Source organism: Aulostomus chinensis, chromosome 1 (assembly GCF_037954235.1).
Source record: "Aulostomus chinensis isolate RoL2024-O1b breed Wild chromosome 1, RoL_Achi_v1.0, whole genome shotgun sequence".
NCBI classification, from domain to species: Eukaryota; Metazoa; Chordata; class Actinopteri; order Syngnathiformes; family Aulostomidae; genus Aulostomus; species Aulostomus chinensis.
The window spans coordinates 66683681-66706109 of NC_141320.1; the positions used below are offsets into that span (position 1 = coordinate 66683681).

Consider the following 22429-nt stretch of genomic DNA (forward strand, 5'->3'; position numbering starts at 1 on the left):
AGCTCCTTGGCTCGCCAGGAAGAAAAAGATAGCAAGTATTCTGAGACTCTCCACCTGGTCGTCTGAATTATTCAGACACGCAGGAAGTGAAGCCCACCGCTGCTCTCGCAGGTTGTAAAGGCCAGAATTGCTTCATCATGGCCAAGTGGAAGTATGCATACATTATTCAGTCCAGGCGGAGAGAAATCTCTCCTGCCACAAATACCTGCAACTGTTTCTCTTCAAAGCCTAAATCAAGGCCACGAGTCGCCGCCGTGTCCCTCCAGCGTCCTCCACCCGTGGTGGGATGTGCTGGAGATTTGTGGTATTTACTGGATGCAGTATTCTTTGAAAAATATCAGCTCTCATAAATGTCCTTCTAATATTTGCTGAGAAATCAATTTTTTTTTAAAAAGTCACATTAAAAAAAAACAAAAAAACAACCCGCATATAGTATTTTCAAGTTTAAAAAAAATAAAATAAAAATCCAAAGGTGCACCTCAAACTGTCCTAAATGTTGATCGGAAATATTTTTGTCCTTTTTCTCTCAAGGTTGAAAGACCAATTTATTTTGCAATTAGCCATCATTTCAAATTCCAAATCTAAACTTTCACATTTGTCAGGAAATCCTCCATCACAATAGTAGAATTTGTCGGAATGATTTTTTGGTAAATATTCTAGTTCATATTTATGCAGAATTGAATGGACGTGCCTGAGAGACTCCAGCTGCTTGTCCAAGCGTACACGTGTCACCTGTAAAGCGCCGGCTGCGGGGGCGTCGCCCATCCTGGACATGTAAAAGCAGAGCTCCACCATCTCTCCTCCGTCCCTCTAATTGTTTCTCTCTCCTATCGACTGCCTTCTTCATCCACTGTTTCCCATAATGAGAGATAAGAAGCTTCACACCGTCAAGCACCTTTCTCATTTGTCTTGCATGCTAACACACACACACACACACACGTATGTATCTGTGTACAAACACACGTCCTCCCCCACTCTCAGTACACACACACACACACACACACACACACACACTGGGCCTAGGGCCTACTGTATGGCACTCTTATCTTCCACACACAGACTTAGCATTATGCCATCAACAAGCTGGAGTCTCTCAGACGCCACCGTCTCACTCATCTCCTCTCAGGTTGGACTTCCTCTCCTCGCGCTAAATCGCCTTTAATTTAGCATTGCTAATCTAATAGGACGCTGCCTTTTTTACTAATAAATCAGCACATTGGTTCAGTGTCAGAGGTCCTTCACCACACTGGCAACGGTGTCTCCTTTTAATTCGTCGCTCATGTATGTTATGAATACCCCCACGCCGTGTATAATGTAATTAAGTATGGCCAATGCAGTATGGGCAGCCGTCCCAGAGCTAGTCCGTTCACTGAAGATGAAACCGTATGAGCTGCCACTCTTTTGTTTTTCCTGGGTTTTGCTGAGAAGCGGCGTCGCTCCCAGAGCTTCCTGACACATCCAGAGGGCCCAACGTCTGCCGCGGAGGTGTTTCAGCAGCATTACACAAAAACTACCAGGCTGACTTGCACTTTATCTCCATTTCTGCGCCACTTCAGTGAGCTGAGGTCAACATTTTTACCGACAAAATGGCTGCTCTTGCTTCAGAGACTCATTTCGCAAGAGAGGACAAAGTTGAAGCTGCAAGACTCTCACGGGAAAGTTGTTCAGCTGCTTGATGTGGCAGGAAGAAGCCTTATCTGGTAACGTTGCCCACATCCCAGTTAGCGCCGGAGCATTTGGAGATGTTTGGGATGTCGTCTTTGCAAACGATTCCCAACTTTTCAGCTCGAGTGTCCCAGCGTAGCTACTCGAGGAATCCCAGAAGGAAACAGCTGCACGGGCAGGCTCGCTGTGCTCCATGCATGCATGCGTTTGCCAACATGTGTTTCCCAAAGCTCCCGTGTGATTATATGCTCTCCGGGCCACGAGGTTTGAAGCGCTGAGGTTTTAGGTTCACTTGGTTTAGCCTCAGACTTTTAAGGAACATCCTCACAGGTATAGAAATAGAAGCACGTCTGGTTGTAAACTATGTCTGAGGCTGGAGAGACGATCATTTCCACTGTTGTCAGCTGTTGTTCCACAGAGATTTGGGGGGCAGGGAGTCGAGGAGGGGAGAAGAATGGCCGAATGTAATTTCTTGCCATCCTGACAGCGCCGCAGAATAAAGTGGCGCTCTCTTCCCGGGTGATTGGAGGGAATTGCTTCTCGGGGTGACAAATGATTAGCTGTTATCTCAGACAGGATTTGATTCCTACAAGCAGCTGGCAAGTCGGCCGCCTGACTGACTGACTGGCCGGTCACCGCGCTGACTCAGGTAGCTCCACGGGAGGATACAAGGGTGGATTCACAGGAAATGGAGTCGGCAGCCATGGTTAACCCCCTCCTCCCCCCTCCTCCCTCCAGGACTAATCCACTCTGTCAGGGGCAGATTACGACTTTGTTTAATTGGAGATGGGCTTCGCTGACAGTTGGGTCGCCCAGCGGTGCAGGTGTGTGTTGGTGCTTTACATCACCAGCACCTCCAGGCCGTTTTAAAGGAACACGCCGCCTTTTCAGGCCGCGTCGCCCATCGTGCCAGAGCCAGGCGAGGAGATAAAGACCCTCCGTAGAATAATGAATGGTGGTGGATGAAGTGTTGGCATACCTCCATCACAGGTCAAACGCACTTGGGTCCAAACCTGCGAACCATCCAACAAATAACTTAAAGTGATGAGACGATGTAAATGGACTCAGCCGGAACTACTTTCCTGGGTGTAGGGATTTGACGTAGCACCTCATGATTTCTAATTTCTCGACAATTTGAAGAGCGACCGCTGCTACCAACCATGGCCGACTTTGTGAGACAGGATGAGCTGAGCCTGGCCTAGTTGACGCTAGCACTTCCCAACCACCACCATTCATTGTGCTGAGCTAACTAGCGTCCGTCTCGGCGACAAGGAGAGAAGGGTGTCAGTCCTCTTGTGTGGCTAAGAGGATAAAAAGCGTATTTCACCAAAAGTTCCTTCAATCTAAACGGTCTTTTTAGTCGAAACCAAGCAGCACGATGTCACGTCTAGTGCTCATCTCATTCCCTCCTGGAGAAAGTTGAACTTCTCAGGCGAAGACAAAGGAGCAGAGTTCACGCTGAGGTGAGCCTGTGCTGGCCGACTTTCCGGCGAGTCCTAATGAAGAGGGTTGATTCCTGTGTATCACACAGGCTATGGATTTTGACACATTAATCCCTGGGCAGACTTCAAGTCTTTGTCCATCTAATGGCTCTTTGGCACCTCGGATTCCTGTTGGAAGCCAATTTGTAGCACTGACATTGAGGCAGGCGAAGCGGCTCAGCAGCAGCGGCGGACACATTCGGAGGAGACGTCAAGGTGTTAAAGCCTGATTGGTTCCTCTCTGTGGTGCAACAGACGGCGGCTTGTCACCCCGCGAACGCTTCTCGAACGGGGAAATGTGTAGACATCAGCCCCCTCCTCACACCTTACTGTGGCCTGGACAGATAAGAGAATTTGAGAGTTATAGTCACATTAAAGGAGGGCTTAAGAGGAGGGAGAGAACTGTTTGAGCTGAAATATCCCTCTGTCACAAGAGTAAATAAGTTCTCCCCACGCCGGAGAACCCCATGGGATCAATTAGCTGCCCATTACCATAGATACTGAGAGTTTCTTATGCAACAGCTTGCTGAAATTGGAGTGGAGAGGAGGGGGACGTTTAAAGACCTCGTCAAACTTCACCTCTGTCTTGAACAAGCTTTGTGGGGGAGCTGTGGCGTGTCGTCCAGGTCATGAAAACAACATGAAAACGTCTCTGTCAGCCGCTCTGTTTTCATTACCTGAAACAACAAACAGCGGCCAAAAGAGAGGGACGAGGAAGGAAAGAGTGAGTGGTCCCCCGGGGCGCCATCTACTTCCTGTGCAGATGAGACGATAGGTGGGACGGATTGGGTTTCTCTCTGTCCTCCTCATCTGACGCTGAGGAGATGCCAGAGCATGGAGGACCAGGGTTAGGAGTTCAGCTCTGCACGCCGCTAACGCTGCTAGGCTAACTCCCTCTGGGACCCCCCCCATCTAAAAATGTCTGCAGCAACTCTGGATAAAAATGTCCTCAGACTGGATCATGTTAACTGTACTTGAGGGAATTGTCCCCACAATAACAACCACCCGGCCGAGGTTGTCCTACCACAGGGAAGAGGGCATTGTTTGGCGCCGCCGCCCTCGCTGCTTGCTGATATTTTAACTAAGGTGATGATAGCCCGGCTTGTTTTCCTCCGAGGGGCGTTCACCTTCTTCCTCCCCGCCTCTGTCTGCTACCTCGCTCCCTCCGTGGGAGCTTTTCAACTTCTTCACGGTGATTTATGACCTCTCCATCAGATACATCCCATGGGTCCGCCGCCACAGCGACCCCTGACTAAAATGGATTAGGTGCAGTTATCCACAAATGGATCCTGGACTGTCCTGTTAACTCACAACCTCGCCGGGTTTGATTGCAAAGGTGGAGTGTGCCTGAGCAGCTCGCTCTGATCCGCTGTTTGCCCGCTGTAATTACCTGTTTTGAATGAGTTAATAGCCATAGGAAACCCGTTTGGCGAGGATAAAAGGGACAGTATCTGGCGTTCAAAGCGATGAGAGGGTTTTTAACCGCGGCGGGGTGTGTGTATGTGTGTGTGGGAGGGGGATACTTTTCCTTTATACGCTCTCGAAAGGGAAGAAAAAAAGTTTCCTTATCAGGTATGTACTTAAAAGGATCCCACTGCTGGAAGCGCACTGTCTTGGGGGGAAAGCAGAGAGGAAGATGAAAGGCTTTTGTTAAAAGTGACGCTGGGCCCAGGTTTCCTGTGCCGAGCCTCGACTCCCCTGTCCTTCCCCGCCTGAGTGCTCGGCTCGCTTCCTCCCACTTTTGCCTTCTCTGCCTTGCAAAGCTGAGGGGGGAAAGTAAACCCTTCTTGCCGCCTGCCGGTGTTAGATTAAATACCGAGATGGCGACAGGAAAAAGGCAGGGAGGAGGAGGAGGAGGAGAGAAAGTGGCTGGACTGAAGTGAGAGATGTTGGTGTGTGTGTGTGTGTGTGTGGGGGGGGGGGTTATCAGGCTGGAAACCAGTCAGCAAGACTCCCGGTCTGACGTAGTCCAAACATGGCCTCCAGGTTGGTGATCTGTGTCAGGGTTGATCTTAAATCTGTCTCACAATAACCTGATCTCCTGGGGGGTTGGGGGGGCTGAACTACGTCCTGGTGGGCTCACACAAACACGTTTCCTTTCATTTAAATCTCTGGACCCTCACACGGGAACGTCGCGCTGCTATGACTTCCGGCAGCGGTGAAAATGAGAGACCCGTGCGCCGCCCTGGCACACCCAGCCCGACGTACACGGGAACAATCGGACTTGGCTGAGTTCCTGGTGTCTGATTAATCAGGACCGCTAAGACACATGCTAATAGCCGGCGCGCAGCTTCGCCAGGGAGAGCAGACCTGGAAATGAGTGTGTTTAAGTTGTAGACCAGTGCGGGTGACAGATTAGGGGCGGTCCAGCCGTGTGGCGAGGAGCCGTTCACCTTTTGCCTCTACATCTGTCCTGCTAATGGGCTCCACTTCTCTGCCAGCGCAACGCCAGCTCCTAAAATCCTCCGGCGCCGCTCTCATTCTTCCCCTCATTCTATTTCCCAATTAGACGAGAGGGCATGATTAGTTTATTAGCAGTAGCAAAAGCTGCGGTGAATGTGTTTGCGGATTCTTAGCCGTTAATGAGCAAATTCAAACCCTATTGAACGGACGCGGGAGGGGGAGGGTATTTGCGTGCGGCTAATAATAGCGTCCCAAAGACAAAAGATGGAGGAAATAGCATTATAGGAGAAGGGGGGGCAGAACAATGGAAGCCTACCGGCACTCTTAATGGCATGCTCTTTCATTTTGAAAATTGTTTCCCTTTTGGAATTATGTATGCTCGCCATCTTCTCCTTCAGGGTTTGGCAAAGCGTATATACACTCGTCAGCGCGGCTCGCTAACGCGCGGGAATAGAAGCAGGTCTTGAAGCGCAGGAGACACGAGTTCCACCTGTGGGAAATGAACTCCAGCGCAACCCCCTCTTTGTTTTCCCTCCGCCTTGGCAGGCTTAACCACCTCCTTTACAAGCCAGGTAAATTGTTCATTAAGGCCGAGGTAAAAGAGGGGCTGCCGAGGAGGGTTTTTTTTTTCTTCCCTCACGCCGCGGCTGAGAAGTGCGAAGAACAAACAAGTCAGAGCATTTGTTCAACGGTGTAATCTACACATCAATTATCCTGCCGAGCTAATTAGCACCTCGGCGTACCCCAGGTACCTGAGCACTCACACATGCTCGACTCTTTCAAGCCACTGATCAAAAAAAAAAAAAGGAGAGGATTGACAGAAACACAGGGAGGCAGAACCCAGGGGTGGGTGTGGGGGGTGGAAGCCTTAGATCAAAATTTCCTTTTTACTTACAGTATACGGAGGAGACGACGTGTTGCAGCCATTCGCATCATGCCAGTGGAGGCGCTCAATTATGTAAGCCGCATATGTATGACTGAATATCTTAGCGCCTGCTGAAAAATTCAAATTGGGTCCAAAAGTGATCTTTCTCTTTTACTGTTAATACCAGAGCGATTTTCCAGTGATGGCAGTGCGGTAAAGACAAATGTGTCCGGTTCTGGCTGGGAATGCGCTCCCATGGTAGCCCGTGAACCCTGACAGTTACAAATGTCAGGAAGTGTCCTCGTTCCCCAACTACAACTCCTGCAACGGCTAATAGCGCGGAAGCTAACAGGCTAGCAGCCTCGTCGTCAATGCGCATCAGCCTCTGATATTTCTCCCGATTGTTCGTCAACCGTAAACAAGTATATAGCAAGTACTTTCTGCTGACATGTATTTATACATATGATATAAATAAAATACTTCAAAAAATGTGCAGTGAATCCATTATTTATATTTCTAAATGTCTCGGCAGTGTAGGATAAAGTTTAAATCCATACGTTTCCTGTTTTTCAGTGTCACGCTCACTTGGTTTAACACCAACAAACCTGCGAACGTTCTTCATTCAGCTCTCGAATTTCTGTTGAATGTCAGTTAAACTCGTATCTCCCTGACAGAAAAGAGAAAATATGACGTTGGGGGCTGATGGTGGCACATAAAAGGGTTAGAATGTCAAAGGTCACGGTTGCTTATTAGCTCAGTATGAGAAAGACCCCCAGGTGTCCGCATCGCCCACCCTCCGCCGCCGTGTAATTAAAAGTGTAGTTTCCACCCTCCTGCAGCGCCACAAGAAAGACAGGTACAACATGAAAAAAGGGAAAAGAAACAAAAAGCTGGTGTTTATTCCCGGCCGCGTCGGGGGCCGCCGGCGTCTCCAGCTACAGCGCCACGGCGTTTACTGAGGTGGCGAGAGAGGTTAAGCTGTGTTATCTCATACCTGGCGTAGCCGCCAGCGCGCGTGCACACACACACACACACACACACACACACACCGCCCACACATATACACACACTCTGATGTGCTGGTAAAGAAGGGGCTCCAGCGTTTGCTGTCACTTCCTGGAGACGCCGCTGCCTCTGCAGCTCTGCTCTCCCTCACACATAAATGCATTGTACTTCTCTGCTCTCCTGCTCCAAACTTTTCCACCATCGCATGTAGGAGCTATCGATCGGCGCCCGGCTCCCCTCGTGTATCGGCCAGGTATCGTGACTGCTGATACTGATGGCTAACTTGGCGACAAAAACGGTCGCATCAAGTGAGGATTTCCGCGTCTCGACGGCCCAGAGGCCTAAATAACACCGGTGTTTTAAACGTGGACCGCCATCGGGAGCATCCAGGTTTGACTGAATCACAACGTAGAACATGTAAGAAAACCCGGCAGGCTGGTCGGTCACTCAGAGTGCTGCTAGGCTGGAAGCCCCGCCTCCTCGCTGCCTGGAGGCTAATTGGGAAGTTAGTAACAGTGTCAGAGAGAGAGAGAGAGAGAGAGAGAGAAAGAGAGAGGGGGCCTGGACCACCTCTCCTGCTGGTGTGTGGGTGTGTGTGTGCGTGTGTTTGTGTGTGTGTGCGTGTGTATCTCATTTAGTGATTGGCGAGCACTGCTTGCCGGTTGCCTGCTGAGCATGAGACACACACACACACACACACACACACACACACACACACACACACACACAGTAAATCTTTGTCACCTGAATAGCATCCCTACAGGTATCAAACAAGCACCAGGAAATGGGGTGTTTGTGTGTGTGTGTGTGTGTGTGTGTGTGTGTGTGTGTGTGTGTGTGTGTGTGTGTGTGTATAACAGATGTGATTTTACACTCTCATTATCATGTGAATGAGGCCCTGGGCCCCCAGATTGGCTCGGACCAGAGAGGAAACAGAGGACTCCCCCTCCTGTGGCCCCTCACCTGGCCCCCCCACCTGCTCCTCCCCCCTTCCTGGTTCATCCTGTCTGATCTCTGTAGTCCATCTGAGGTCCCTGCTTGACTCCCCCCCCCCCCCCCCACACACACACACACACACACACATTGATCGACCTTTAAACAGCTGGTGACTGCTGGTGAGTTGGTGGCGGCGAGAGGTCTCACTCTGCTGTCTCACTCTGCTCTCTCGCTCTGCGCTCTCTCTCTCTCTCTCTCTCTCGTCAGTCACAGTTTGAGGTATTCTATCATAATGGTGAGGAAGTGACATCATGAAGGGACACGATAACAGTTAGTCAGCCAGTTGTTTTAGCTCTCAGGTGCTGTTTTGCTGAGATAAGCGGCGGCCGTGGCCTTGCTGCCGACCACAAGAATGCGGAGCGGCCTTGGTGGGATCAAACCGCCGCTCTGTGACGGCCAGCACTGGCGTCTGACGGAGGAAGGTGAAGGAGACGGTGAACCAAGGTGCTGCAGCAGTTTTCCGCTCACCCTGGCGCCGTTGGTGCCTTGCTCCTGAGCCGCTGAATCGGATCTGGCAGCTTGGACTTGAGCCATATTAAAAGATGAACTTCAAGCACTGATTAATTCTTTCTTCTCCAAAATAGACGCGCGTGTGAAAAGAAGCCTTCATTTGTTTCTTTTCACCGGCTGGATCTCATTCCTCCCGGTGCAGGAAATCAGCATCAAAAGCGTCTGTTCGCCGGTAATTACAGCTCAGGTTCTGCTTAACTGTTATTAACAAAAAAGTACAGTAATCTGGCCTGGCAGTGCAATATGTTACCCTCGCTTTCTAATTAATCTTACAGGGAGCGTAATAAATTTACAATATCAGATTGGTGCAATACTGTATATAGATTTATTAAAGCTTTTAATCAGTTCTGGCAAAATTAATTTTGCAATGATTGCTTACATTTGAATTTGCATATACTTAGTGCAAGTAATTTATTTTTATAGATTCTTTTTTATTAAAACGAGGCACGCGGGGGCCGTCAGGGATGAGGAATCGCTGGGTTTCTCCTCCCGCTGCTGCAGGGGAGAGAGTTTCCTGCTGCTTGAGAGGAAAGGTGATACACCACCTGTGTGAACAGCATGCGAGTGGTCACACACTGTCAGATGACGTGTTTTTGATCTCTCTCACTCACACACACACACACACACACGCACGCACGCACACACACACACACACGTGCGCGCGAGAAGACGCAATCAGCTGTTGAAACAGCTCAGTCATGGCTGCGAGTGAGGACTCCAACGTGCCTGATCCCAGTTGAAACGACAAAAAAAAAAGAAGCCGCGTTCCCCTCACATCCTCCACCATTGCTAAAACACATCTCGCATTATTTGCACGTCATGAGAAGTCTGAGGTGAGATGAGCAGACATGTTCGTCACGTGTCTGTCGGGCAGGACTCCATGTTGTCTGCAGACTGGTTGGTGGACACGGTTTTATTTCTAGGAAAGTCTTAAATGTAGAATTTCGTGGTTTTGATGAAAACTAAAAAAAAAAAAAAAAAAAGGAAGTTTAATGTCCTTATTTTTTTCAATACGGAGCCTGTGTGTGTGTTCATAAGTGTATTGATATTTATCTTAAGGCAGAAATATAAAGGGACGTCCGATATAAACGGCCGTTCTTTCGCCACCTGCAGTTTTGACAGATTCTCTCAGGATTTTGTCACGTGACCGTTCGTGTCGGCTGAGTCAATAAAGGTTCTCAGTCGCGCTGAGAAATGTGGAGTTGTACGTTTTGACGGGCTCGGACCGGTGCCAAGGGTTTAGTTGTGGTTGAAACCGTGAACGTGAAGCGATGTGGTTGGATGTGCAGCTCAGCTCGTCAGGTGTTCACTCAGGCCTGGGCTTGATTTCCTGATTTGGTTTCAGAGCCAGAAAATGACCTGAAGTGTCGACGCAGCTGAAGTAGCGTCACACTCATAGTTCAGTCACTAACGATCCTCTAATGACATCACAGCTGCTGTGGCTCCACATGTTCCACCACATTTATTCTTTACTGGGATATTAAAAACAACTCCAGCCGTAGGGTTTCCCTCACGCCGGCGTTCTGTATGGACGCCACTTGTGGGAAAAAATGTGGCTTAAACGAATTCAGGTGTGTGTTGTGATCCGACTCATCCGTGATCAAAGTCCATCCTTCCTCCTTTGTCCCTGTCTGCCTGTTTTCCTGCCTGGTACACGACTCAAACACACACACACACACACACACACACACACACACACACACACACACACACCGGTGCGGCGTAGCACTTTGCGAGTAGATAAGAATGATTCATAAACAGATGAACCCATAGCAGATGTGTTATCACGGCGGCACAAAGTACTGCAAGGCCACACCGGCTCTCATGGGGCCTTCTCTCACACACACACACACACACACACTCACACACACACACACACACACTCACTCTTGTGAAGCCATATTAAACAGTTAGACATGATAACAGACCCCCTCCACCCTGTCAGCAGATTCCATCACCTGAGTCGTTTACAAGCGTGTTTCTAATTATAAAAATGTTCTACGTGCCGTTTCATCATGTGTCTATTTTTATTTCGCTGCATGAAGGTGTAAGTGGTTTTTTTGTACATATATATATATATATTTATTTATATTTATATATATGTATATATTTATTTATATATGTGTGTGTGTGGCATTGAAGAACCGTGTCCCTTTGAGACTGGGCAGGAGTGGAAAATGAAGGGAGAGATAGACTGGAGAAAGAGGAGCGATTTAGATAACAGTCTTTTGGCACACGCGCACACACACACACACACACACACACACACACACACACACATTATTATTGGCGAGAGCTGACCACTGGAGAACCCTGGCCAGCACCCCGAGATAGGCTCTTATATTTTGCTGCCTCCCGGGGAAGGATTCATGAATTCAAGCTCCTCCCACAAGAACATAGCGATTCTTCCGTCATCAACAGAAGTTAAACATCTGCTGTTTAACGTTGTTAATAATTCTGCATCACACTTGCATGCAAACGACAGCTATACACACACGACATGCAGATGCTGCTGCTTCACCGCGTCTACGTCGACACGGTTTGAAAGCGCTCACTTGAGAGGCGAGCAGCTCTTTGCAGCGGAGGGGAAATTAGCGCTGGTCTCTCTTTTATGTGCCACTTTGCCTGCGACGACTCAGAAACTGGAAGCAGTTCACCAGCAAACATTCTCCTTTTCTCTCCCCGTGTGTATTTGGTTAGTTACAGTAATTACGGCCCAATAACTGACAGCCAAAACCAGGCAGGAGAAGGTAGAAGGGGGCTGTTTTTCCTCAGCCGCCGCGGCCTCGCTGCCGAACATCTGCTGAGAGATTTGCATATTAATTAACCCATATTAACTCTAATTATTCTGGGAAATTATCAAATAAATTAAATTTTCTAATTTTAACCGTTTTTTTCCCCCCTCTTGCCGTTGCTTGACGGGTGTCAGGGTAGCATGAGGCGGCAAGGAGAAGCTCACCTGAGCTGGGATAAAAAATAAATACCCCTCCCCCCACCAACCTCTCCCCCCTCTCTTCTTCTTCTCCTCTTATTCCTCCCTCCCACTCTCCTGGCCTTGGAGTCCTGAGGGCAGCCAGGGGAAGCTTTTGTGTGTCTTTTTTTTTATTCTTTGCCTTGTGTGACGAGGAGGAGGAGGAGGAGGCGGGGGGGGGGGGGTTTACTCCGAACATTTGTTGAAGGCAGGAACATGTGTGAAGTGGGGGAGGAGGTAAAGGGGGGGTTGGAAGGAGTGGGAGGGAGGGCACAGATGGTGAATCCATGCAGGACCCAGCAAAGGTGGGACCTCTGAGCTGTTGAGCAAACCTCCGAGCCCCCCCAGCCCCCCCAGCCTGTTGCTTGGGCCTCCTCGGCAAATAAATGGGACTTTAATTGAATTAGAGTCAGTGGCGCTGCGAGGGTCTCCTCACGGACAAAACCCAGCAGCCATGTGACTGCTGCTGCAAGTTTCCTGCAGCAAACGATCTGATATTTCTGCTGCGGCGCGATGGAACGTCTCAGAACCGTCCAGGGCTTCGCTGCCTCAAACGCCCCGCCGCAGCACCTGATGGCACTGAAACTTTCCCTCCCTCCGTGTGGGTCTTTATTATTTCCTAATTTTAATATTAGATTAATTCTTCCAATCATAAAAAACAACACTGGAAATGAACCGACAAAGCTCATATGGGTGGATCGACTCGGTGCTGAGCGGAACCTCACCGTCGGCTTTTTTCACCCTGATGGAAGAAAACAACTGGTGTTTTATTGTCTTGTTGCTCTTCTGCTCTTGATTTCATCCAAAAGTTCTTAAAAAAGTTGCTTTTAAAAAAGTCAAAAGTGTCAGAAACACACTCCACTTCCCAGTGACACCCCTCCCCCTCTCTCTCCATCTCCCTCTCTCTCTCAGCCGACACACACACACACACACACACACACAGACTGCTCAGACACACACACACACACACACACACTCCAGGTTGCGTTTACACTTCAGTGAGTTTTCACCATTCATCGTCTCCCCCTCCTCCCCTCCTGGCCCTCACCCCTCACTCTCTCCGTCTCTTTTCAGAGCTTTTGTTTGCCCTCTGCCACCGTCCTTTCACCGACTTGGCCCTGATGTGGCCCTTGTGCTCCATCGCACTATTATACTGAGACAAGATAGCGCTGAATATCCAAACATGTCCGCCATGCTTTTGTCTGCCAGCTTCACTTCTGCTGTCCAATCATTTACCTGCTAACCAGCGGGGCCTCCTCAGGTTCGCGCCCGACTCAAACCTCTCAGCTCACCGCCTTTCAGAAGACACGCAAAAAAGTTCTGGATGTGTTTCTGAGCGATGGAGGGGAGAATGTGACCTTTTAAGATATTTGTTCTGTCTATTATTATTATTTTATTTATTATTATTTATTCATCCCTGAGGAAGCGTCAGATCCGACATATTTCTCATATTTTTTTGGAAATATTTTCCTCACATATGTGACGGTTTCAGTGTGTGTTAATCAGTGACTCCAGTGACGAAAGCAGCATTGTACAAATGTTTCCGTTCAAATTAGAGCTGCAGCATTAATCTGCTTTGATCGCTGCTCAATAGTTTCCGTCTTTTTCCAGCACAGCTATCAAACACTTGCTGGTTCCAGATTCCGTCTGTCGTGTAGGACAGAAGAAGCAGTTTGACATCCGGAAGTGACAAACACGGATCCTGAAACAGGAACACGAGACGCTAAACCTGAGCCTCAGAGCCAGCGCACCTCCCTAAAAACCTGTAAAAGTAGCGTCCAGTGAATGTTGCCGCCGTGTGTGAGTCAGGCAGGAGTGTGAGTTACCCGGAGAAGCGCTTAAACTGTTGCAGACAGGAACAATGGCAGACTAAAGGTCATCGTGAGAATCCTCCACTGCCGGCTGTAGCCACGAGGCAGCGACCTCGCTTCCACCTTAATGCCCTCCCACACACACACACACACACACACACACACACACACACACACACACACACACACTCCCTCACAGCCATCCAGGTGATCTGCTTGGCTCACATGCATGAGACAGGCAGCGAGCGCGAGCAGTTACGGTCCAATAGGGAGACTGTCCTGGCTCATTATCGGCGTAGGAGGCCGAGCGTGTCACCTGGAGCTAAGCCTCGACACTCAGCTAAAAAGTCAGCCGAGGTTAGCATGGAGAGCACAAACGTGGGTGTTAGTCATTCCTCCTGCAGCCATCCCCTCTACCTTTGGCCTGCCAAGGAGAACCAGCTCTCCTTCTCTACTCGGCTCGGAGGCTGGAGCAGGAAGGGCGTCGAGTTCCGCCTCCTCTGGGCGCTGGACGGCTACTTTGGGATCGTTAAATAGATGCGATTATACCTGTTAGCCATGTGAAACGCTTTTCCTCTGCAAGGTGCAGGTGCAGCACCCCTGAACTCTGTGAAACATGCGTTCACCCTTCTCCACCGCCGTCTGCGAGCAGCTCGGTTTAATGATGCTGCACTGCAGGATAGAACACTCTTGAAGTGGTGCCAAAAAACACTTGCCAAGATGCAAAACTGTGCAAGATTAAACTTCATTTAATCTGAATTTATGTCACCTGAGGACATTTTCTGGCCTATTTGAAGAGAGTTTTGGCTGTTAAAAGAAGGAAAGATGTTTCAGAGGACCTGAAAGTAAAATCTGGTATCAAATCTTCAGTTTCTCACTCTTCTGTTGGCTTGTTCGCGGGTCAAAGTTGGCCTGACGTCTAAAGTGCATCGACAACATTACCGTTGTCAAAGCTGGCACCTTGTAAACACAATCAGTAGAGATTTTTTGGATTTCCCGGCGTTGAATTAATTCCAGACAAGTGTCAGTGCGTCAGGAGCGGCGGCGCCATTGTTCGCCTTTATTTATCTTCATCAGAGAATGATGAGACTTTAACAAGACTGTCTCTCTGGCTGCCTGTGTCTCAGGCTGTCACCGCTGATCGCCACCCTAATCAATATACAATATTCCACTCCTCTCCGTACTTCTTAGAAGTGACAGAATAATACCAGGCCTGTGAAAGGGTTATGTCAGATAGTTTAAAACAAGACTTGTTCCATGTGTCATTTTAATTATCTGCAAGTCAAAGAGGCTCCTTTTATTTACCTTAAAGAAGAAAGCAAACAGGTAGCGTGTAATTGCTTTTGTCAAAGATGACACTTAAGGTAAGACGCGGAGAAGCAGCGCCGAAGCAAACATTATCTTTTCTTTGTCTTCACCGGAACACAAAAGGCTGATTAGGAGCGAGGTTGGAGGGGGACGAAATAACTGCCTGCGCCATATTCGTAGGTTAGAATTACTTTGTTGCGTGACACAATACCAATAGATTCTTCATCTTCGGAGAGGGAGAGGCTCTTGTCAGTGGTGGCACCTCAACAATGGCAGCTGCTTTGACGTTAATACTACGCGTTTTGACTTGACAAGCGCCCCGATGTCAGTTTGCCTTCCTGGAGGTACGCGCTGAATGCTGGGAAGACAGCTGACGTTCGGAGAAGATTGCATCTACTGTAGTTTGCAGAGACAGTTCAACGCCCCCCGCACCAGGAAAATAGTGGTGACAAATGAAAGCTTTTAAAAGTTTGCGGCGCAGAAGTTCCCCTCATTCCTTATGTGGGAGTTTTGAAGTCAGCGTTGCTGGCGTGCATGAACAAAAAGAAGCTCCCTCGCCTCTTTTATTAGGGGAGAAAAGCCCCTTTAAAACCTGTCCAGCCTGAGATAATTTCATTCAGTTGGCCCCTGCCCGCCCGTCATTGAATCTGCATCCAGAGATCAGGTTCAGAGCGACGGGTTGATAGCTTCCCAAGCCTCCTGGCCTTTTGTTCTAGCAGCCCCCTCCCCTGGATGTTTGGGGACGGCGAGGCTGATAGGACATAGCTGAGAACAGCTCCGAACCTCCAGGGTGACGGCCGCGCCGAGGTGGACTTCTAAATTATAATTGTTTCGAATATTTTGCAATCCTCTCCGTGTTTGATTGACACCTCCAGATACATATGTCAAAGAGAGGCTCAACATCATTGTGCCAAGGTAGATTTGGACCACCCAGGAGCCCCCCGGCCCCCTCGCAGGTCTCCAGCCTCCGCTGCCTTTTTTGTCATCTCCAAGGAGCATTACTGAGTCTGAACTTGCCTAAACCCTTGTGATCACACCTCTTGAAAAGGTTTTGTTTCCTCCGTCGATTGGTATTCGAGACAGGTCACCACACTCCCACCCTCCTCCTCCTCCTCCGCCGCCAGCCCCCGCCTCCTCCCCCCTGCCCTCCCCTCCCACGTTTGAAAGCCCTGTTTTCATTTTAATTTGCACCTGTTGTGCAGTTGTTCGCTGTAGGCAAGTGCAGGCCAGTCAGTCGGACGTGTGAGGAGGGGATGTGGGGAGCTTTTGATATGTATAACGTCTTCAAAAATGTCGGGCAGGAACTACTTCTTGGTGGATTTTGTGACGAGACTCTCCGAGGTCTCAGTGGCGCTAAAATCCCCACCGTTAGCTCATTGATTGGTTTGTTTTTTTCTTTCCACAACTTGAGCGCGTTTCAAAATGACTCCCGTCCTCACCCAACATTCTTGTGCAAGCTGCCAGCAAGGTGTGTCCCCATGTGACGCTGGCGTCTCCCAGTTAGTCCTCTGACGTCCCTCTCTGTCACGCTGCGGCGAGGACGTGCTGAGAACCTGCCGATGGCACTGACTAATTTGCACGCGAGCCACCTTTGATTGAGTTCACAGCCCTTATTTACAGGCTGGCTATTTTTACCCGGGCAGGCAAATGTCTGGGACCTGTGGAGGCGGGCGGCGGCGGGCCTGCTGACGCGCGGGTGTGTGTCCTCTATATTTTCATGTTTTTGAAACATTTATGTTCACGGTTCAGCAGCGATGCAAATGTGGAGGCTTCCCGGGGGTGAGTGATCTGCTATAGGTTTTTGTATGCATAGCAGCCCCATTTGTAATATTGTTGATGCTATGTGCAGCATCTCAAACGTGGCAGCTATGCTCGGCAGCAGAGCCGTCTTGAAAGGTGCAGCTCGTTGGTATCCGAGGCATGTGAGCAGGACTGAAAATTAGTGGCTATTTTGGCTCGCATCTCCTGGACAGCTGTCTGCCCACCGCTGCGGTTCAGTCACAAATTCCAGGCGCGGATGCTGTAATTGGGGTGTAACCCACAAAAAGAAAAGGACCCACGCCTTGGACGGAGCACTGATGTGGGAACAGACCTCAATTTCCAAAACAGTTCGCTTCATGTTGAGAGCTTGATCACTTAGGTGACACGTTCTAAAAGTGAAACATGTCCCCTGTGTCTCCCGTCACAGCTCTGAACTATGAGAACGTGGTGGAGACCGGCTCGGAGACAGAGGAAGAGGACAAGCTGCAGGTATCCGAGGAAGACCCCCTGATCAACGGCACGGGCAGCCCGGCCAGCCTCACCAACCCCGAGGCCTCGCCGCGCGCCGAGAGCCACGGCCTGCTGACCAAGGAGGAGGAGGACGACGAGATGCGGGACAGCGGCGTGGAGCACATCTGGCCCGACAACGACATGCTGAGCGCCTCGGTGGACGGTACTGGTGAGTGTCGGGTTGGAAGCTCGGCGAGGAGTTGAAGAGCAGCAGATTTCCAAACCACAAGTTGACTCTGAGGCAAACTTAATTTCTTTTCATCATATTTTTCTTTTAAACTGGGCGTCAGTCCAACTTGCTGGTTAGGAGACCCCTTGTTCCACCCACAAAGGTTATTTCTGCCTCCGAGTGAAATCTCTCAGTTAAGAGACTCACTTTTACAAATGCTGCAACAGATAATAGTCTAAATATCTGTAATATTGCATGTAGCGCCGGCCTAAGCCGACTTTCAGATACTTTATTGCAAATGTGTGCGCATCCTGCTACTTTGTGGTATCATCTTATGCAGTAAACCCCACCCATCTGGTGCCCGGGTAGACTAAAACAAACGCCACCAAGCGTTGGGTAAACAGTGCTTGAGCCAGGTCTGACGGTGGAGCCCCGATGATGCTCCGGCGCCACACAGACGTGATAAATCGCTGCTCTGCCAGCGTCAGAGACCATTTGGTTCCTACTTACACAAAGTCCCGCTCTGAGCCGAACAACCAAAAAATATTTACAGTAATGTATAGCTGCAGGAAACATAAAAGCTGCAGAAAATGAAAAGGGGGAGGTGTCAATCTGCAGCAGGTGAAGCCCCCCTAAAGTGGCGTATGGCGAGTCTGTGATTGCAGGGGCGCCGCTCATGGATGCTTGAAAGATAAATACTTTTAATTAGGGAGCAGGGTATAATCATTAAAGGAAGCCAGGCTGCTGCAAAAAAAAAGTCATTAACAATCTTAAATGAAATTTTTATTTTTATGATAGCCATTTACATGTATAATAAGAGTCAATGATTCTTGGAAGCATGTGACAGGAACAGAGTATGGCGAGAAGTCATGTAAGACAGCCCATTTAAATGAGCCGCTATTCATTTCTGCTAATGAACTGGCTGTGCACGGCGCCGAAAAACCCAGGAACATTCAGCAGTCTTAAATTTTAATACGGGGGAAAATTGCACATTTATTAGGGATGAAAAAGTGGGTATCAACATTTGTCTGTGCTAAATAACGGTTCACACTGGCTGCTCGAGGGACGGGAGGGAGACAAGACAGTTGGGTAAATAAATCAAGATAAAGGATAAACAAGCTGTCGTTGCATACGGTAATTGTTTATTTGATAAAGACCCGCGGTGCCATAATGTCTGTAATTCAACTATGTTGCAATTCCCAGATAATATGCTTCTTGTGTGATAAAGCGTCTGACATATTTCGGAGAGCAAGTCAAGTTCATTAAAGCGTTTGGGAGTCTCTTTCCCAATCTTGCGGGTGCTGTGTTTCCCAGCCTGCTCTTTCTTTCTTTCTTTCTTTTTTTTCTCGTTCTCGGTGCCTAAGTGTCTACAGTGATACCTCAGCACATAACTTAGCCCTGAGATAAGTTAGCAACCCCCCACCTCCCCTATCAGGAGATTCTGCGCAGGTCTGGCTAACTGGTGAGCCTGCAGGAACGAGCGTAAGAGCAATAAAGTCAAAAGAGTTTATCGCCTTCTGATTCCAGGCCACAATCAGAGTTTTGTGTCTGCCGTCGTCCTTGACATTCCTTCATCCCACGGCGAGGCTGGACGTGATGTGCTGGAAAGCATGACATCATTATCTGTGACAGACACTTTCAAATAAATCACCTGTCTTCGCCCTTTCTCCTGCGCCGCCGCTGCAATTCCATAATGAAGAAATCTCACGTTTCCACTGGCCTTTTTTTCGTAATGTTTCCACGAGTGTTTTTAAATGGGAGCGTTCTCACCTCGCCAGGAATAAAAACTGTATGTTTTGGCTTCAGCTGGGAGGGGACAGACTTAAAAATATCAGAACGTGGATTAGCTTTCAAAAATCATCTACGATTGTGTGCGCTACTCAAAAGTGACAGCTTCAGGATAAACGAGGCGAAAAGGCAGAGCTTTAAAGAGTGCGGTGAGCGGCCGTAAAAATAGGAATGTTTTCAAAATAAACAGCATCAGCGCTGCTATGAAAATAGGTGGAATTGCGCCGGGGCCAAGGTATTCTGGACTCCTGGGTCCGGAGTCGGCTACAAACCTCAACATCACTCTTCTGGGAGGTGTGTACCTTACCGCCTCAGGTCTCATGTGATTTACTGCCAACATAACATCGTTTCATTCACTTTCCATGACCCAGAATAGGCGCATACTTGTGGGCTTCAGACGGGATCAAACCCTCGCGACAATCTTTGTATGATGTGAAAATGTTATGTTGAGACATAAACACAGAAAATTGCTGATTTCCGGTGCGATTCGGTGCCCTTTTCTTACTATAGCTTCACCACAATGCCACTCCGGCCCAGCTGAGGGCTGGCATGTGGACGCGGTATTAGTCCACCTCCTACTGGAAGCAGCCGTCCCTCCCTTCACACCACAGATAACAAAAGTTTTCCAAGGTAAATAGGGGAGAGTGGAGGGCCAGTAAATCCCGCTGGTCATCCCCTTGCGTCAGACCAAAAGTATGCGGCCAAATTTGATTACCCAAAGCAAACACGGTGCCTATGAGGACACAAATGTGAGGGAGTTCTGACAAAAAAAAGAAAAGTGGGGGGGTTTCATACATGCAGAAATCTGATACTTGTGGGTATATTTTAATCTGCGGTGGAGGGCTTTTTTATCTGTTTTGTTTTGTCATGGCTTAATTTATGTTGTTTAAAAGCCATTTATTTTCTCCTACTTCGCCTGTGGTTTTGATGCAGTTTGGCAGACGTGCAATCAAATGTACAGAAGGGGGGGGGGGGATCACGGCATGGAGAAAGTTATACTAAGAATGCCCCTCCAGAAGAGCCTGTCATTATTCTCTGAAGCCATTGACAGGGGTATTTATCATTTCACCGCACAAGCCAGATCTTTAATTTCGAGCAAAGCCTGGATTGCGAGCCTCCGCAGCTATTAGAGCCATTGTTTTCAAGTAAAAATAAAAAATTCTTTTTGCTTCTGGCTTTTGTGTGCAGCAGTGTAAGCAGGAAAACATTATTATCAACAGTAGACCCGCCACCTTTCCTGGAACATCTCAACGAGGTTCCATCTGATACGGGATATATCCGATCCTACAAAGCCCCCCCCGTCTTCTCGGAAGCGCCTCCATTTAATTCGCAGAGGCAGGAAGGAAGGAGGGTCCACTCAGTGTCCTCCCTTCGACCGCCGAGGGACGGACATGTCCGAAGAGGGTTTGTTTATGAGCCCGTCAATCTTCCGTTTATTTACTGCCGCCTCACCTGTGCCAGGACAATATCTGCCCGTCTGCTCCGCCATTATCCTGATTGGCAGTCAGAACGTGTGTAAACCAAAGCTGCTGGACGTCTGGAGGTGGGAATCCCCGTCTCCGCCAGATCAGCCCGGGATTTCAGAGCAATACTCACACAAAAACCAGAAAAAAGATGTCTTGAGCTCCTCTTTGTGACTCCACAATGCAGCAAGAGCCAGCTCCGTTCCTTTAGCTTGATGGCTAACATCATCTCCTTTTCAGACTGCGTCTGGTGGAGTCCGCCTCGTCTTCATCCCGCCCTGTGCTCACGAATCCCCCCCAAAAACAGCAACAACAACAGCAACCCGACAACCGAGTTTATTTGTTGCTAGCCGTCAGTCTCTGTTAGCTTCAAGCTAAATAGAGGTGCCTGGCTCTTCCTGCACGCAGGAGGCCCAAACAAGAGCACAGGACTCCTGTATGAAATGGAAAATACGGGTCGTGGGTGCAGCAGCTGACGAAGGTCTCATATTTGCAGCAGATCTTTTCACACCGAGGCACCGACTACACGCTGGTGCTCCTCTTCACATGGACGCGTGTTGAAATGCCCCCTCTGACCTGCGAGCAGCCCAATCGGAGCATCCTGGTTGCCCAACCCAGCAATTCTGCCTTTCCACTTCAGCATCATGCCGTCTTAACTTTTTTTTTTTTTTTTTTCTGTTTTGTTTGGCTTCAGTTGAACAAACTCCACCAGGAAACATTAATTTTTTAGCTCCACCCACTTGAGGTTTACCCCAACCAATGGGGTTATTTCTGCCTCCCGAGCAGCGCGGCCCCTGAGAGATGTTTGTGCAACTAAAACTCTTAATTTGTGGTGCAGGGTTGTATTCTTTCTACCCTGCCAGGCTTTGTGGGAAATTAAAAAAATGTGTGCACTCACAATACTTTGGATAAAAGCATCCGCCGAGTGACATACGATAGAACGAGCGTGATCCTGCATGCAGAGGATTGCAGCGGCGTCACAGCCAGGGAGTAATAAGCTCAGCCTGCGTGTTGGCTGGAGCTCTATGATTGCTCAGGTGGATGTGTGTTTAATCGCTGTGTTTGGCGATTGAAGCTCTCCCCGCCCCCCCTGCCCCTTGTTGTCATGTTAAAGGTAAATAAGTCACTGTCTGGCCCGGATGATAGCATTCATTAGGCATGGCCAACAAAGCTGCGGCGCGCTGCGATGCACAGCGGTGCCTTTATTGCTTCCTCCATACCTTCTTCTTAAAGGCCTCATTGTTTGTTGGTTTGCACGGAGGTACTCACCCCTCCACCTCCTCCTCCTCCTCTTCCTCTCCCTCCCCTCATCCCTTTCTTCTTCTTCTGTTTCTGTGCAGATGAAATAAAAGATGATTTTGACGCCCTGGGGCCTGATGCTACTTTGCAGGCTGTTGGAAACGGTACAGGTGAGTTGAGTCAAGATGCTGCATGTCTTTTTAGGGGTGAATAAAGATCCTGATTGGCCAGAAAACCTGCTAACGGCTGCTAACGGTTGCTAGCGCCTGGCTGTTGTCTGCACTGGGAACAAGCAGAATCTGTGTTCCGACGACCCTGCAGAAACTCAACTATCTCCAGGCTCCGATCGGCTATCAAAGCTTTTCCCCTTCGCTGATAACTGGGACCCGTTCTGGACCGCAAATTCGACCCGGCAGCAGAATCGCCACCGCTGGCCTCCACGCTGCCAGAGTGTCGCATCTCCAGAGACGAAGCTCCGCTGCGG

The 22429-nt window shown here is 49.1% G+C and overlaps 1 protein-coding gene across 5 annotated transcripts in view; it reads left to right on the forward strand.

Annotated features, from left to right (window-relative positions):
* The window catches only part of zeb2b (zinc finger E-box binding homeobox 2b), a 75814-nt gene that overhangs the window by 39354 nt on the left and 14031 nt on the right, over positions 1–22429 (forward strand). For 3 of the 5 annotated variants that reach the window (XM_086202379.1, XM_086202395.1, XM_086202384.1), the window contains exons 3-4: positions 17201–17455; positions 22047–22115. In XM_086202379.1, coding sequence (XP_086058505.1) covers positions 17201–17455; positions 22047–22115 — 324 coding nt within the window. The remainder of the gene's footprint in view (positions 1–17200; positions 17456–22046; positions 22116–22429) is intronic. The other 2 variants (XM_086202388.1, XM_086202403.1) reach the window with 1 other exon arrangement.